The 16,586-nt window shown below is 32.4% G+C and overlaps 1 protein-coding gene across 4 annotated transcripts in view; it reads right to left on the bottom strand.

Moving 5' to 3' along the window:
* LOC107164322 (uncharacterized) overlaps positions 1-16,586 on the bottom strand; it is a 149,772-nt gene that overhangs the window by 45,878 nt on the left and 87,308 nt on the right. The window contains exon 1 of one of the 4 annotated variants that reach the window (XM_015512096.2): positions 10,712-11,354. The exons of the other annotated variants lie outside the window; for them this stretch is intronic. Within the exon in view, the coding sequence (XP_015367582.1) occupies positions 10,712-10,800 (89 nt within the window). The 5' untranslated portion in view covers positions 10,801-11,354. Of the gene's footprint in view, positions 1-10,711; positions 11,355-16,586 lie in introns of those variants that run through there. 4 annotated transcript variants of the gene reach the window in all.

Raw genomic sequence — 16,586 nt, 5'->3', positions numbered from 1 at the left:
GGAAGTTGGCAAAAAAATATTCCCAGTGTATAGAGTGTTATTATTATAGAAACATAGGTATTGCATTAATTTATTGTATACGTTGTTATTTTCTACACATTGACATATTACAGAAATAGCACGTCAAAAAATGCATTGATATCGTTAATCGATATATATGGTATCGAAGAAATGATGAATTATCTTAAATACTAAGCATATTCTACATAAATACACAACCCTTAGCGACGTCTAGGAACTGTTTCCATTGTTTTATATTTTTCATATTTTTTTTTATTTTCAGGCGAACCACAAACCTAAGGTTTAAAAACAAAATGTTTTTGTTTTAAACCATTTACCTGCTGTGGAGTAGACGCCGACGGGTACGATTGCGATAAAATGGATCTGGCCCAATACGTATATAATATACTTATTTTTTATATAAATTTTATTAATGCACATACACAAACATATAATGATGACACGTATATACCAATGAGTACCCAATACGGATATACCATGAACAGTTATTTTTCAGCGATCCATCAATCGGTTTGTTTATATCGATTGGTTAAATTGTATAAATATATAAATAATAAAATACAAGTCAATTATTATGATTTTTCTCTACAGATTGTCGAAGGCCAGCTTAAAAAATTATCATACTATTTCTCATAATGTAATTCCTATAAATTCATTATTTTTCAAGGATTTTTGTTTTCTTTTACATCAATTTAAAACAATAAAATTATGATTTATTACATTATCAATATATTATATATATATATATATATATATACTTTTACGTGTCAATTTATAAGGGTTTGATGATAATGATTATTTATTTTTCCCATACTAATTTGGTTGGACTATAGTTGTCAATTATGTTGGTACGAAAAACAATAGCTCAACCTCGAATTACTTAGGGCCCGTATTACAATAGTTGAACTCCGGTTAAACCACGGAATTCGGCCGGTAAAATCAGTGGTTCAGGCATAACTGAGGTTTAAACTATGATTGTAAAACAGGTCCTAAAACGTTAAACTTCAAATTAGCGGGATCGATGAATTAATAATTAACTGCTGCTCTTTGTTACGGAATCTATGTATTTCTTTCCCTTAAGAAAATAAAGATTTGGTGGAATCGTTGTAATTCCTTTTTTTGCTACGAAAATGACACTGTGATACTAAATAATGTAATCTCTCGATCACTGCTATAACATATAACCATACTTCGCCTCCCTTGACGTAATTTCACGGTATCAAGCTAAAGTGTATTTCAATAGAAAACAAATATAATGGTAATTAAAATCAATTCTTTAGTTATTGGAATGCATTAAATTGTTGTGTACAAAAAAAGACAATGTAAGTACAATGTTTCAATATGTTTTTACGGTTGTTTTTGAATAACAGTTTATTTTATCTCCTACACTATATAACGACGCAAATACTAAACAGTATAATAATTTATAAATAACAAGTGGTTATAACTTGACAAGAAAATAAAATAACTCAATATAAAAAATGGGTGTTTTACTGTTTCATTGCAAATGAGTATCACAATTATGTCAGTTCTAGGGAAGAAAAAGAAACAAGCAATTTGTTTATTGACCAACGCTTTCCAATTTGTAACGTTGATAATATGTTGTACATAATATAATATAGCATTGCGTACGAATGTGCATGTTACACTTCGTCCACCTTGGTTAACTCGAACTGCAATCATTATTTAAACAGAAACTAAGAATAATCAGATTTCAGAAATTTGATAAGTATGTGCATTTAGTCTTAAAAATATGAGGCAAGAATGTACTTTTGATTACGCCAGCAGAAAGTCGTTGTCCAAGTAGTAAATTATGCTGAATGGCAAGGAACAATATCTAATATCATAGTTTATAGTACCTATAGGTAAATAATATGTAAATTGTATAAATATACACAACTACACAAGGAAAAAAATGTATCAAATTCACAACAAGCATAGTTCACAAACGATAGAAAAAAAAACAAAAGAATTGCACATTTAAAAAAAAGCTGTTTAAATATTTAGAACTAATAAATTTTTTCGAAATTTGGAACACTTCCAAAAACTATTTATGAAAAACATGATCTGCAAAAATATTAGTGTCAGCAAAAATTATTAACTTATCAAAAATACGTACAAAAAATCTAGACAAAAAATTATCATTATTTAAACTCGTAGTTATTTAGAAAAAAATAGTTCCATACTATAGTAATTATATTAATATAATCATAGTCACAAATCGCAGAGGCTAGGAGGGATCCCCCAATTTATTAGTGTCCCAAAAACTATTAAAAACTCAATAATTTTGAAATTTGATTAGTGTTCATTTTTTTCTAGCATTCCTATACCTATATGTATTTATATAAAAATAAAAAAATAATTGCAATTAAAATTATGTATACTAAATACATAGTTTGGAGATTATGTAACTTTTCACACTACGTATAATAATATATTAGGTATATAATGTTTTCACGATAAACACAATAGATAGGTTACGGAGTTACGGTATTATAATAATTATATTATTATAATATGATGCATTAATGCCATATCTCGCATTTTTGTATCCATGGATTTTCTTCAATGTATATAGGGCTTAAGCCCCCTCTCCCTGCCAAATTGAACCAATTTGCGTCTATAATAATATATAATATCAGGATAAAATTCGATTAGGTATAAATCGGCTATCACAAAATAATAAAAAATATGTTACCATTTAACTCAACGAGTATATACAATAATATGTAAAATGTAAATATATAAACACGAGTACACAGTACACATACACAATATGTATATAATAATACTACGATTCAACTATATAAAGTATAGTCGTGTTTATAATCGTAAAAGTAATAGGTATATAAGTACATTGTATGTAATGTAATCATAAAATAATTGTTAAAGTATTGAAGTTATACAATTGTAAACAGATTTTCATCCAGTATTAAAATATTGTTAGCATCGACGAAAACTAATGAAATATGAAGGTACTTGTTGAAGGTATTTCATATTAAAGTATTTCACTTCGTTAAAACTTTGAACGAGCCACATTTCCAATATTAATAATACATGTATTTATATTTTACTAACTTTAAAAGTTTACAATATCCGAGAAACGTATGTATCCATAGAAGAACAATGAGTTACTCTTTAGTCAAACAACAAAAGAAATGAAAAACTACTCAATTTTTGGTTACCCTATTCCTTTTCTGACGTGTTCGAAAAGTCAAGTAATATTGCAAATACTAATAACGACACGAATGTACACATACACAAATTACACTGGAATAGGTATGGTATGGTAAGACGACAGCCAGCATAATAATTATAAAATTACTAATTAGTAATTACCTATAATGATAAATATGTTATTTTTTAATTTTATTTCAATTATAATAAATTGAATGATGGTGATGACCTATGGTGATAATTGATAAGAGATAGCCAATACCAAAGACTTATCGTTAAAAAGTTAAGTAAAACTATTTCTAAATGTATAAGTAATAAATTGTGATTGATATAAGTACACAATTAACAGTTAAATTTTTTTTTATCAAAATAACTTAACGCTAATATAAGGAGTGATCCGTTTAACCAGCTACCAATAATATAAAATAGAAAAAAAAATGTTCATAATTTTTGATAAACAGGACCCTACCTTTATGATAATTGATAAGCTTTAAAAAATACATTTTGAAAAATAATTTAACTGTGATATTAATTTAAATACATTTAATTTATGTTAATAAATTTTCATTTTTTTTTTATTTAATTGGTAGATTTTTATTCGTAGCATTTAGAGTCAAAATAAAAGTCAGTTAACTGAGTGAATAAGTGACCCTTCGAAATAATGTTTATTATCCAGGTTATCTAAGTAGATAAATTAAATATTTTAATACAATATTCAGTATTTATACACCAAAATCTTCGAAAAACTTCTTCAACAATCAGAACATCGTAAAATAAAGTTGTTATTGAAAGCGCAACCAAGAAAATTCCATATTTAGTAGGTAGAAAAAACAGAATTCGTGTTATTTTTAAAAATTATTTAAAAACTGAATACAATTCTAATAAAAAAGTTTTAAAATATAGATAAAACTGCAGAGGTTTACATATAGACCTTATTTTTATTTGTTGGTAAATCAATACATAACCTTGCTCATGACTCATGAATATGTAATCTGGCACACATGTAATTATCAGGTCAAATTCACTGAAACTTGCTAATTTATACACAAAATAAATCCCATTAGAATATTATATAGATATTGAGAAATTGAGAAAATTGAAATATTACTATAAAATTAATTTTTATAGGTACTATATGTTAGGTGACTTTTTGTTATTAATATAGATTTTGATTAAGAATGTGTTTTTTGTATATTACGGTGGAATATACATATAGCTTAAAACACGTTTTATTTTTATAAATGATCTAATTCTTGTCTTATTTACGATTATGCGTTAAAACATAATAACCTACATGTTTTCCGTTTGAATTATTATCTTATCGCGCATTAATGAAGAATAGAAATACTGCACAATATTATATAATACGTCACATCATAACTTAATACAGTTCTAATTACATTAGTAGAATAAAGCTCAAAAATTGTATCAAAAATACTTTAGGGATTCGAGCACGCGATACTAACACTAAAGTAAAAAAAAAAAAACGTTTAATCAGATTAAACTATTAATAAGATATAAAATAGAAATTGAATGTTAATTCAGAACATTCAAAACCCATACAATATCAACTTGTTAGTAGTATTTTGAAAATGTTGACATCATCTAAAGATGTATTTCACGTACGACCGTTGCAACTAGCATGATGATTGTTTCGAATAAAAATTGTAAAATATCTAGATTTTAAGTAAGACATGGACATAAAAAACTAAAAAAAAAATATGACCTACCAAAAAGATATAAAATGTAATAAATTAATATTTAATTCAAACAGTCAATCACCTATTCGCGAGTTAGAAATTGCAAGCGTATCAGTACTGAAATCGATACGATGGAGGGTTGAATTATATTTCGAAAGGAATAAATTAAAACGTTAAGATTTAAAACAACACGAATTCCCGTTATCGAAGAAAATAATGTACATGTGTGATGGTGGCGCCGGCAAACAACCATCGTCATAATAATAATAATATAAACATTGTTAACTGCCGATAAGATAACCAACACGTTGAGCGCTGTTTGAATAAGGCAGGCGTGAAGTATCTGGAAAAAAATAAGTAAAGACGGACTGTTTTTTCGTCAATATCGTACACCACAAAAACCGAAAACATCATATCGTTGATAGTTATTTAAACGCGTATCAACAAATTCCGAGAATAAAATCGTATCGACTATAATATTATTATGTATAGATACAACAATAACATCAAAACTAAAATCGGTAATGCCAATGAAAAATATGGACGATGGCACAGACAGGTAACCAGGTGCCAGTCGGTAGGGTGCTGCAGGCAGACGTATTTATAACATACCGCGAAAGATCGTACCGTATAAGTGCCACAAGTGCCGACAAAAGGGACGGGGGAGGACATGTAGACGGACAGATCACAAATGTTTTTTCCTCCGAATTCCTCGATGTCTGCTCCAGAGACTTGGAGTCCATTGACGTCTCTCTCCCTCTATCTCAACCTCTCTCTGTTGCTCCTCAACATATTATAATAATTATACATGTATATAATATAAGAACTTACATATATGAGCCCCCCGCGGCGATGAGTTCAGTTTTAATGTTATTGCGTCAAGATCGGGGTGGGCACCGTGTACGCGGGTGGGTAAGGCGAACGAATGAGGACAGACGCCCCTGAAAAGGAGGCCAATAACACCAAAATGTGAAATGATATATTATCACGCGCACTGGCGATGTCATCGCGCAAACGGGCCCCACCGCAGCCGGGCGACGTTGCCGTCTGTTGCGTTAGCAAGTGGGGAGAACCGATCCGGTGCCGCCGACGGTGTTGCTCGGGTCGCCAACGTCGCTCACGCGCCCGCGACGACCACTTTAAACCGACGGCAGCAGCGGCAGCACCTGAGATGGTGATGGTGGTGGTAGTGGTGGTGGTAGTCGTCTATTCCGGAAACGATTTCGAGCGATTCCTTTCATTTATTTATACATAATAATAAACTATTATTTTTTTGTTTCATAAATAATAAAATAATCAATAATCAATAATCTCCGTTGTCGTCCCCCGCCAAGTAACCGCTTATCGAGTATTACCACTAACGTAGAATACGAAGTTGGCAATATTTTGTTTTGGTTAAAAATTGATCATTTTTCAAAAAGTAATAATATAGGTCTGTCGACGATACGACCCCCTGCACTCATGGGTATACGGTTTGATTATTAAGAAGTCGGAAACAACATTGAGTGAGCTGGTGAGCAGCTACTGCCACTGGCAAAACATTTCATGGGATGCACTGTGTGAGAGGTATCGATTTCCAGGACCGTTTTGATAAATCCTCAACAACAAAGCCGGCGCTATGCGACCCGTGTTGACGATGGATTTTCGACTAAAGAAGCGAACACTTCACGGAGTGCCCTAATATTCCTAACCAGTGCCGCCCACTCATCAAACACCAAAAAGACTTTTTTGACGAAAAAAATACCGTCCGTACTACTCACGTCCGTAATACAATTAAATAATGACGTAATCATTTACTGGAATTTTAGTATTAGTATATTATGCATGACGACGTGACAACTACGGCCACTCCACCAATCTTGCAATCGCAGTGGTTGAAACTTGAAACAACAATTTGTTTATCATATTTTTATTATAATTCATTACCATTATTTTCATTGATCATTCAAAACACGATAACGAACAATAAACGTGTCAATATTTATATTGGTGACTAAAATCATCTAATGGCAATAACTAATAAGTAATGACAATATTAACTGAATTGGTTTTTTTCAATCTTTAGTCATTTCTAATTCTCGAAATAGTGGCAACGCACGACTAATAATAACTTGAGCGGCGAACTTTTGTTACATATTATTATATTCATAAAGAGCCGTGACGTTTTTTTCCATTTTTAAATTTTGCGTACAAGTCTGGGTCATGAAGCGCACAAACCCACACACTGACTCTTGATGGATATAAATGCACCCATTAACGGTGTTCCGCGTACTACTATTATGTTATTTTATACTCGCCGACTATGAAAACAAAAAAATAATAGTAAAACAAACAACCGTGGGTCTAAAATTTTTTAGATATCTTTCATAATTCATTTTGTGGAATTCTACTCTCTCGTATACTTTTACGCACCCGCCATGGCGATAATTAATTTTGTTTGATTGCTGATTATAAGATACGGTTCATACTAGAATACTAGATAGTAGATATAGGCACTATATAAAATATAATTCTTCTATTTAATAAAATGTTTCAAATAATAGTCACATACTTTACGATTACGCAATAAGAGAAAGTTTAATTTCATCTGTAAACACGTAAATTAAAAGGGTTAAGGGAAACGGATATAATTCGGTTCAACTTCTACCCCCGTAATTTGGAATACACCTACCGAGTATTAGTCCAGTGACATAAATTTCAAGTAAAAACAAGGTAAACATTTCTCAAACTAAGATTATAATTCATAAATAATATTATTAATATGTTATATGGACCAACGTCAAAGGTAATAAATAGGTATCATGTAAAATTAACAAGTAAAACAAGATTAACATTTTAACGACATATAAATGGTTAATAATACCTACTTGGTTGTTATTAAATCAAACTATCCGACAAGACAACGAATATCGATTTAAACAAAATTATATTTGTAAACTTTCAATTTTTAAAGTAAACATTGAAATATTTATTCATTATTTGACAACATATAAATGTAATATTCTATAGAGCGTTAATTAACTATATATAAAATGTTTAATATCGTCTATGATTGGTACTTATTTTGTTTTCTTTATGGAAAATTTAAACAAAAATGTCTATAATGAAAATGTTAAACACATACTTAGGTAATAAAATATTGTTTTTTTTTTTAAATTTTTAAGTTATTTGCTTCATAATGTAATATTACATAGTGTAAACTATTAAGAAATAAATATAATTTTATAATTCTTATTCGGTACAGGGATAGTCACTATTGCAATTGGACATTTTTATAACATTTAGGTTAATTTAAATTAGTTGTGAACGCCCCAAGATAATGTTATATAGTTTTACACTGTATATAATTTGTTCAATCCGTAAAATCCGTAATTGTATACTATGGGACGATTTTTCAAGAAGGTATATAATATACAATCACTACAATCTACAATAGTATTTCAGCACCTAAACAACATTCCAAAGCATAACATATATTTGAATGTTTTGTACGTACCTACTTAAAGACGTCTGAATGTTTGATTCAAAATGAAACCCCACCAAAAAATAAACGTAGGTACCTACAGGGAAAGTTTGATATTATAAATACCAAAAGATTTTATTGAATGAAATATTATGTAACAAATATATGCAGATAACATTTAACTTATTATTATAAATATAATATATAAATTACAGTGTATACACTGCAAGTGAACGATATAATGATATAAACCTACGTAGTGTGATTTACAAACAAAAAAAGTCAAAAGTTTCTAATTATTTTTGTTTGCGATTATTATAGAGACAAATATTGCGAGGAAACAAAGTTTAGTAAATATAATACATTACCTACAATTTATAATTTAATATAAGTAACGATCCTAAATCCATTATATAACTTCAGAATTTATAACAATTATGAATTTATGATAAATAGTAGAAAAATGAATTGATGACTATCATTGTGTTGTATAATCACGAATCGAAGCATAGCCAAACACCGAATAAGAATAGCAAACAATGTTAGACGCAAATGGGCTCATCGAAAACAAAATCCTTATTCGACATAATTGACGTTAATTGAACTCATCCTCTACACTTGAAAAATAAACCATTATGAAATCGGTCCACAATATATATTATGATCGTACAATGGCCGTATTATGACGACGGGGAATTATTATTTATTATGCATAATATCTATGTCATAAACAGAAAATAAGAATGTTGGTAATGTAAAAATAAAAAACTTAAATTCAACGAGTGGCTGATGCACGTCAACCGCGAATATTAAATGATAAATTCAATTAAGTTCATATAATATATATTATACATTTTTTTTTTTTTATTAAATTGAAAATATTGTAAACGTGATTTGTGACGCAAGCTGTTTACATTAAAGTGGAATATTTTCTTTTAGTTCTCCCTTCGTCGATCTTTAATTGAAAACAAAAAGAGTGAAGAGTTCATTGTAGAGAAGCATTACAGAACAAGTCTTAATACGTTAAACGTCAAATAGACAACGAAGAGCGAGGAAGATAAAGAAGAAAAAGGTTATGCCACTATAATAGTCAAACGCATATATACAGTGTACGCGCACATACAGATACGGAGCACTTATCTTTATTGAGCAATCGACTGTTTACATCTTCCGACGTTTTACGATCATAAAGTACAGACGATTCATCAAAGATTGGCGAATTTCGAATTTATAAAACGTTATGTGTTTTTATGTAATTTATTCATCTGATGTTACGATGAGTCTCGCGTAGTATTTGTATGAGTATACACACACGCGACATCAGTTGGCGGTTTTCAAGGTAAAACGGGTGCAACGACGACGGTTTATATAATAATAAATATATACTGGCAGTGAGGCACCTATCATATTTTTATTATTATCATATCATTTTTTTTTTGTCATCCATCCATCCCTACTGCATACATGAGACACACCCAGAAGACCCGATTTCTAATCACATATTCGTAGCGGGCCCCTACTATCTTGTACCATCATCATCACGCGAACATAAAATATTTGCAATCGACTTTCCAATGGAAAATGTCAAAGTCAATTTGATACGAAATAAAAGTCAACACGTCGTAATATACGCCACACACACAACGGGTCGTTTAGATAATTTATTGATAGTACGAAAAATATACATCATATAAAAACATTAAAGACAGAGACTAGAGGACATAAACGGAATGTCCTATGCGACAGTCGACTTTAAATGCTATATCTAATATATATATATATATATATATATATATATATAAGTAGTTATAACGTAAGTAAGGTGCTTGCGACGAGGAGCGGCTCTGTTCGGGTTTCGTCCGCAATCTTCTCGTTAATCCTCTTTAACCGAAGGGGGAAAGTTCGCGAGACACACGGAAATCGGATGATCTCGACATCCAGTATTCTCTTAAACAAGTATTCATCGTACAGCACTACTATACTGCTGGTCGCTTGTACCTATGCCTTGGCAAATAGAACCGAAATGAAAACGGTTAAAATGAAAATTTTCTTCAAACGGGCAGGTGCGGGGCCGGGGAAAAGAACTGTTCGATATTCGACGCCGGTCGGAGACACGTGCACAATAATTTATAAGACGCGCGTTATCAATGAATGGACAGGGAACAAACACGTCGATCGACGACTGTATGTGCTAATTCGAATGCGATAAGAAATGCCCACTTTCTACGACCCAAATACCGGGTTGTCTGTCGATGGGTTTCGACGACGGCGAAGGACCTACGTTTCCATGACTTGTGTGGAGCGATGGGTGCGGCTACTGTTGCGAAATATTTACGCTAAAAGAACTCACGTAGTCATGTAGCTGAGTCCTCCGCGGTTATGCGAAGACGGAGAATTCCTCAAGCCATCGAAAGGATTGGGTTTTGGACGATAATTCATGGTGATGACAACGAAAACGACAGCAGCAACAGCAGCGATTCGGTCTCTCCGAAGCGATTCAGAAAAACGACATAATGGACATCGGACACAGAGACGCCGACGACGGATTCACACCACCGACACTCGACGACTCCTAACAACTTTATAAAGCCACAAAGATCTACACATCAATTATATAATATATTCACTATTCGTACGCACTGCGTCGCATACGACAGCAACCACCGTACACTCGGAACACAACACAAACACTTACTAAAATATTTCATAAAATCGAAAGAGTGCACATATATACACACACACTTTTACGATATGGCCACAGATTTTAGCGCACACTCGCGAACCGATTTACATGAAATAAAAATATGTTACACTCGAGGGCGGCGACCCCATTGGCGATCACGCAAATATTTTAGATATTTAAAATTTTTATTTTAAAACAACGATTATCAATTTCGTTAAAAAATTTTATTATTTAAAAAAAATTAATTTTACTGCTACGGAACGGACGAGCGACCGGAGACCAGTAGTACGGAAGCCATATTGAGTGTCCGCCGCCTCTGCCGTTGTGAGAGAGGAGCGCGCCGGTGCTAGCGGTGTATGTACACCGCCACCCGCCGACGCCGCCACCACCATCGTCGAACGAATCGTGGAGGGGATGGACGCGAGCGCCGGGGAAAACGCTATAGTGAACGGACGGCTGTTAGTAGTGGGGAGTACACGCGGCGGTGCACGTCTCGGGCAGGCGGTAAAGGACACACACACAGGCGCGCGCACAGTTGTAATCGGACGTGAAGTGGGACGGAATATAATGGGTCGGGCGACGGGTGGTGGGGCGGGGCGCGCGCGCGTGTGTGTTTGTACAGAGCGATCGCGGTGCACGGCCGATTAACAAGTGAAAAGTTTACCGAAATAAAAAAAAAAACTCACCCCCACACTCTTCCACGCGCATAATCGCCGAGAGCTCCTGCTACCGACGACGCCGATGATGATCGGCCGACGGCGATCGATGATGTGTCGCGACCAGAAATCGCTCGCGATATATTATCAAATAGGTATGCTAATCGCAAACGGATATAACGGACCCGGGGACGGCAGGGACGACGCGTAACGGTGTTTACGTGTATTAAGCTGCGTCCACACTTGAGCACGCACAGACCGAGCATGTGTGCTCACGCCGAGCCCACCGACTCGGCTCGCGTTCGCTGTGCGTTAAAATCATGCAAATTTGTAGAACGTACAACATGAGCACACGTGCTCGGTCTGTGCGTGCTCAGGTGTGGACGCGGGCCGTGCTTTATGTACGAAAACGGAGTGTAAAAAAAACTCCAGTTTTGACGATACGTCACCGTTTTCGCATTGTCGATACGACTATTATTATAGTTGCCACATTTAATAGATACCTACCTGCTATGAAAATAAATTTAAAATAAACGTGTGTAATATTACATAAAGATATGATTGCGTTTCGTTGTTTGCGACTTTTGAACGCTGACTGTCTTTTCTCCCCCCTTACCCACCCACATATCAACCCATAAATACGATACTATTAATGTAGTCCCGGTGGCCCTTTCGCAGCACAGCCAATAACCCCTTTAGTCGTTTATAAAACGATTGTAGAAAGCTTGAAATGCCCACGGGGTCAGTGATCCATATTTTGTATATTCTATATATATATGTGTATATAGTTACACAACAGTACAGCGTGTGTACATTATATTAATGATAGTACGTTATCAAAATGCATTGAATAAGACAAGTGTATTATTTGTATATTGATTTGGCTTTTTCAAACTACAGATTATCGACAAATTAACAATGTTAAACATCGATAATATTAATAATACCTATACGTCGTCCCAAACGATTACGATCCGAAAAAAAAATAGTATCTATATGCTTACTGATAAATGATAATAATATATGCTTATTCGTAATATTATACTACTCAACTACTCGACTGAGTCACAATAACAATTAATAATTGTCGAAAAAAACGTTTATAATTCGTGACTATATTAGTTGTACTGTGTTGTGGTAGACTGGTAGACAACTACTGTATGATATGGAATAATATGTTGATGGATTTAATACGGTAATTACACGACTAACAAATTAAACAAGAAAAACCAACGCTATAGAACTTCAAAACCACTATTTAATATCGAGCTACGCAATCGAGTTTTTGTTTTTAGTAGAATTTTTTTTCTCGTCCGTCAATTCAATTGTTGTCTACTTAATATACTCTCTATAGCACTGCGTAAATTTAAAGTCGGCGATTTCGTAAACACGATGATGTTGATAATGGTTTGATGCGTACAGATTATTGCAGTAGGTTGCTCTATTACGATGTGCGAGACAACGATTACAACGAGAATAACAATAAAAAAATATTTGTTTTTCACCATTTACAGACCGGTAAACAAGTCATGACGCGTTTCGATAAATATTTTCGACAACAAACACGAAAACAACGTATATCATTAAACCATCAATGCGACATTTTGTGAGCGTTCACTCGATTTTTGACGGTATATTGTGTCGGTTTTCAAAACAGTCGTAAAACGTCCGCCGCCGGCCCGGAAGAAATGACCTAACACCCCGTACATACTGCACGCACGGGCTTACAACAGTGTGTGGGCATAGTGGGCGCGTGGTAAATTCGTAATTTATCGTTAAGGTTTGAAAAATCGAAAGGGATGAGTTTTATTATTTTCAATGCACAAAAGAGCGTTTTCTTCTTACGTAAGACGTATACACGCACGCACTCCTGATGGGGTATTTTTCTCTCATTTTTTTTCGCCGAAGTTTTTTGTTACATAGTTGTTACGTATCCGAGTTCAAAATATTTATAGATTCGAACCAGTTTTCAATGTTTAGTTTTGTCATTACTTTCACAATACGACCTTGAATATTACACTCTAATATATATATATATATATATATAACGCAATTGTATTTTTTTTATCTTGCATCCGATGACGTTGATGTCGAGTCTGAGGAATCATTAAAAAATAATTGTATATACCTACCTAATAAATAATAGTAAAATTATAATAATATTTGTTTAGGGTCTTATGAGAAAATTCGATCGACTGACGCGAGGCCACGGCCATAATAGTTATACACTGATCCCATCGTGACGAGATGGCACAGACAAGTAGCCACTGAAACATAAATGATAAACCATAAGATACGAGAATAATGTTTGTTTTTTTTATCCTGATTATTCTATTTAATAGAATCTATTATATTAGACTGTACAATGCAGGAAAAGATATACAATTTTGGTCCAATTTATTTTCAACCGTAAGTCCGTAATTAATAATTATTATTTTTTAACGTAATTTTCAAACGATTACCTACATATGAAGTCATGTAGTATAAACCATTTCTAGATATAGTATGCATATAATAACGAGAATCGCAGACACCTGAGTAAACACAATTCTATTGCAATATACTATTATACAATATAATATTATAATATTATAATATATATATTATAATATCATGTTAGCGGGTATGATAAAATTAATGTTTATAACAAATTTTCAAGGAACGAAGAAAAAATACATCAAGTGAATTTTATATAATATCATACAATATATCGCATATTATCCGTAATGTGAATATTCTCACATTATGCATAATGTTTAAAAATACCAATCAATGTACATAATTATTGCATTGACTAAGTATGTAATGTACAATGCTCAAAGTAGCAAAGGCAAAGCAAATAATTAATTATTTGATTAAGATATTAAAATTAATGAGGTTTGAAGTACCTGATAGTACACAAAATGGCAATGTTAGTTATTACTAACTAATCGGATAATAGGAAGAAAGCTTGTACTCATAGGCGCCCGCAGAAATTTTTCTAGGGGGGGGGGCAATGTTATGATTTGAGGATAAATATTATAATTTTACTAGGTGTTTTAAAATAATAACCTTTGTTATTATACTCGTATACAATATATTATATTTTATTATACTACAACTTATTTTATACTTTAAATTTGTTGTATAGTATATTATAGAAATTTATCTTAAGACATTTTCAAAAATATTTTGAAAAGCCAAGGGGGGAAATGCCCCAGCTTGCCCTCTCCTACGGGCGCCTATGCTTGTACTGTGACCATAGATGATATGGATAGGACATAACGGTCTTATCAGTGGGAATTAAGGGGTACAATTGAGGCCAAATAAGAATACCTATATCGAGTATCGACTATCGATGTAAAAGCATTGATAAAAGGGCCTCAATTGCCTCTCCTCCGGGAACGCGGCCTCAAATATATTTAATATAGGCGTAGCCTATCCATATCTTTACTATCTATGACACTGTGACTTTAATCAAATAATCAAAAACTGAATATCATATTATACAGATGTCATATTGCATTTGCCATCTAACCATCGGTCTATTCGGCCTCGTAAAGAGTCAACAATAACAAGGTCTAATATCAAAATACAATATTTATGAAATTATGATGCCTACATTATCTAAATTGTATTAAAAGTAATACAATTTTTTCGAAAATTGGCTAAAAATACAGTATTTTTTGCAAATGATGAGTATATAGTTATAAATAGTAGAACACGACACGATTGAAAATTGCTACTATCAGCTTAGTACTCAGGATGGCATTTTGAATTTTGAACTTAATCAAAAATAAAAATAAAAAATGCAATAATCTTATTGATTGTCGACAAAGTTTCAACCTCACAGTGGTTAATCAACAATCAACTGGTACACAAGTACAGAAACAAGAGTATTTTTCTGACGCGTAAAAAATAATTTAAATTTAAATTCTAAGTATAACTTCTATGATAACAAATTTGAAAATAAAATACAAATTATAAGCAAATAGATAATTTTGATTATATCCTATTACCATAATAATATAAGAATAATTCTATGAATTATCTAGTTATTATATATAATCCAAGTTGATTTATAAAATGTATACATAATTATTATATTACGCATATATTCAATATTGCATAAAACCATGCAGCATTATGCATAATTTTTCAATTATTCACATTGTCGGTAACATACTAATATATATAATATATAATATATTATGTATATATAGAGTATAGCACTACAGCCCGCACATCAAATGTCTGCTCCCACGTCGTTTTCGATCTAATTACGTTTACTAAAGTACCAGTACAGGGCGTATAATATACAGCGTTATTGACTATTGTGCCATGTTCCTCAAAGACGGATTTAATGACATCAGAGTTTAATCCGTTTAAAACGATATACGCTATAAATAGTAAAACAAGTTTTCTTATAGTTAATCAAAAAAATATCAACGAGCGTTTGATTTTACTCTTCATCTCATACTGTTCCATAGTCACCAATCATACAAAGCTATTATAGAGGCTAGAGTATAGTATACCTATAATGTAAGATATTGTCTTTTTCCTGTACAATTTCTTCTTCGTTGCTCAATTCCACATATTTTTCCGAGTCACCAATGTCATATATATATGTCAGATCCAATATTATGCATCTGCAAGCGGTTAATTCAATTTAATATGTAGTATAGTGACCAGTCGATGTGACTTGCAGACGCTCGTCTGTACAGAATTATTTATTATTCACCGGCAATCGTCATAATATAATGTGCCACCATGAACCTCCCGGGTCAATTAGTTAAGATTGAAATGAACAATGAATCTTGCAAAATGTTCAACTGCACCAAAACGGAAAATGGACAAAAATTTTTATACGCATTACCTATATATTTTATTTTCGACAGCATAATAAT

This window comes from Diuraphis noxia, unplaced genomic scaffold, assembly GCF_037042655.1.
Source record: "Diuraphis noxia isolate RWA-SAM2 unplaced genomic scaffold, SU_Dnox_SAM2 contig0003, whole genome shotgun sequence".
NCBI lineage: Eukaryota > Metazoa > Arthropoda > Insecta > Hemiptera > Aphididae > Diuraphis > Diuraphis noxia.
This window is presented reverse-complemented; position numbering and strand designations above follow the sequence as displayed.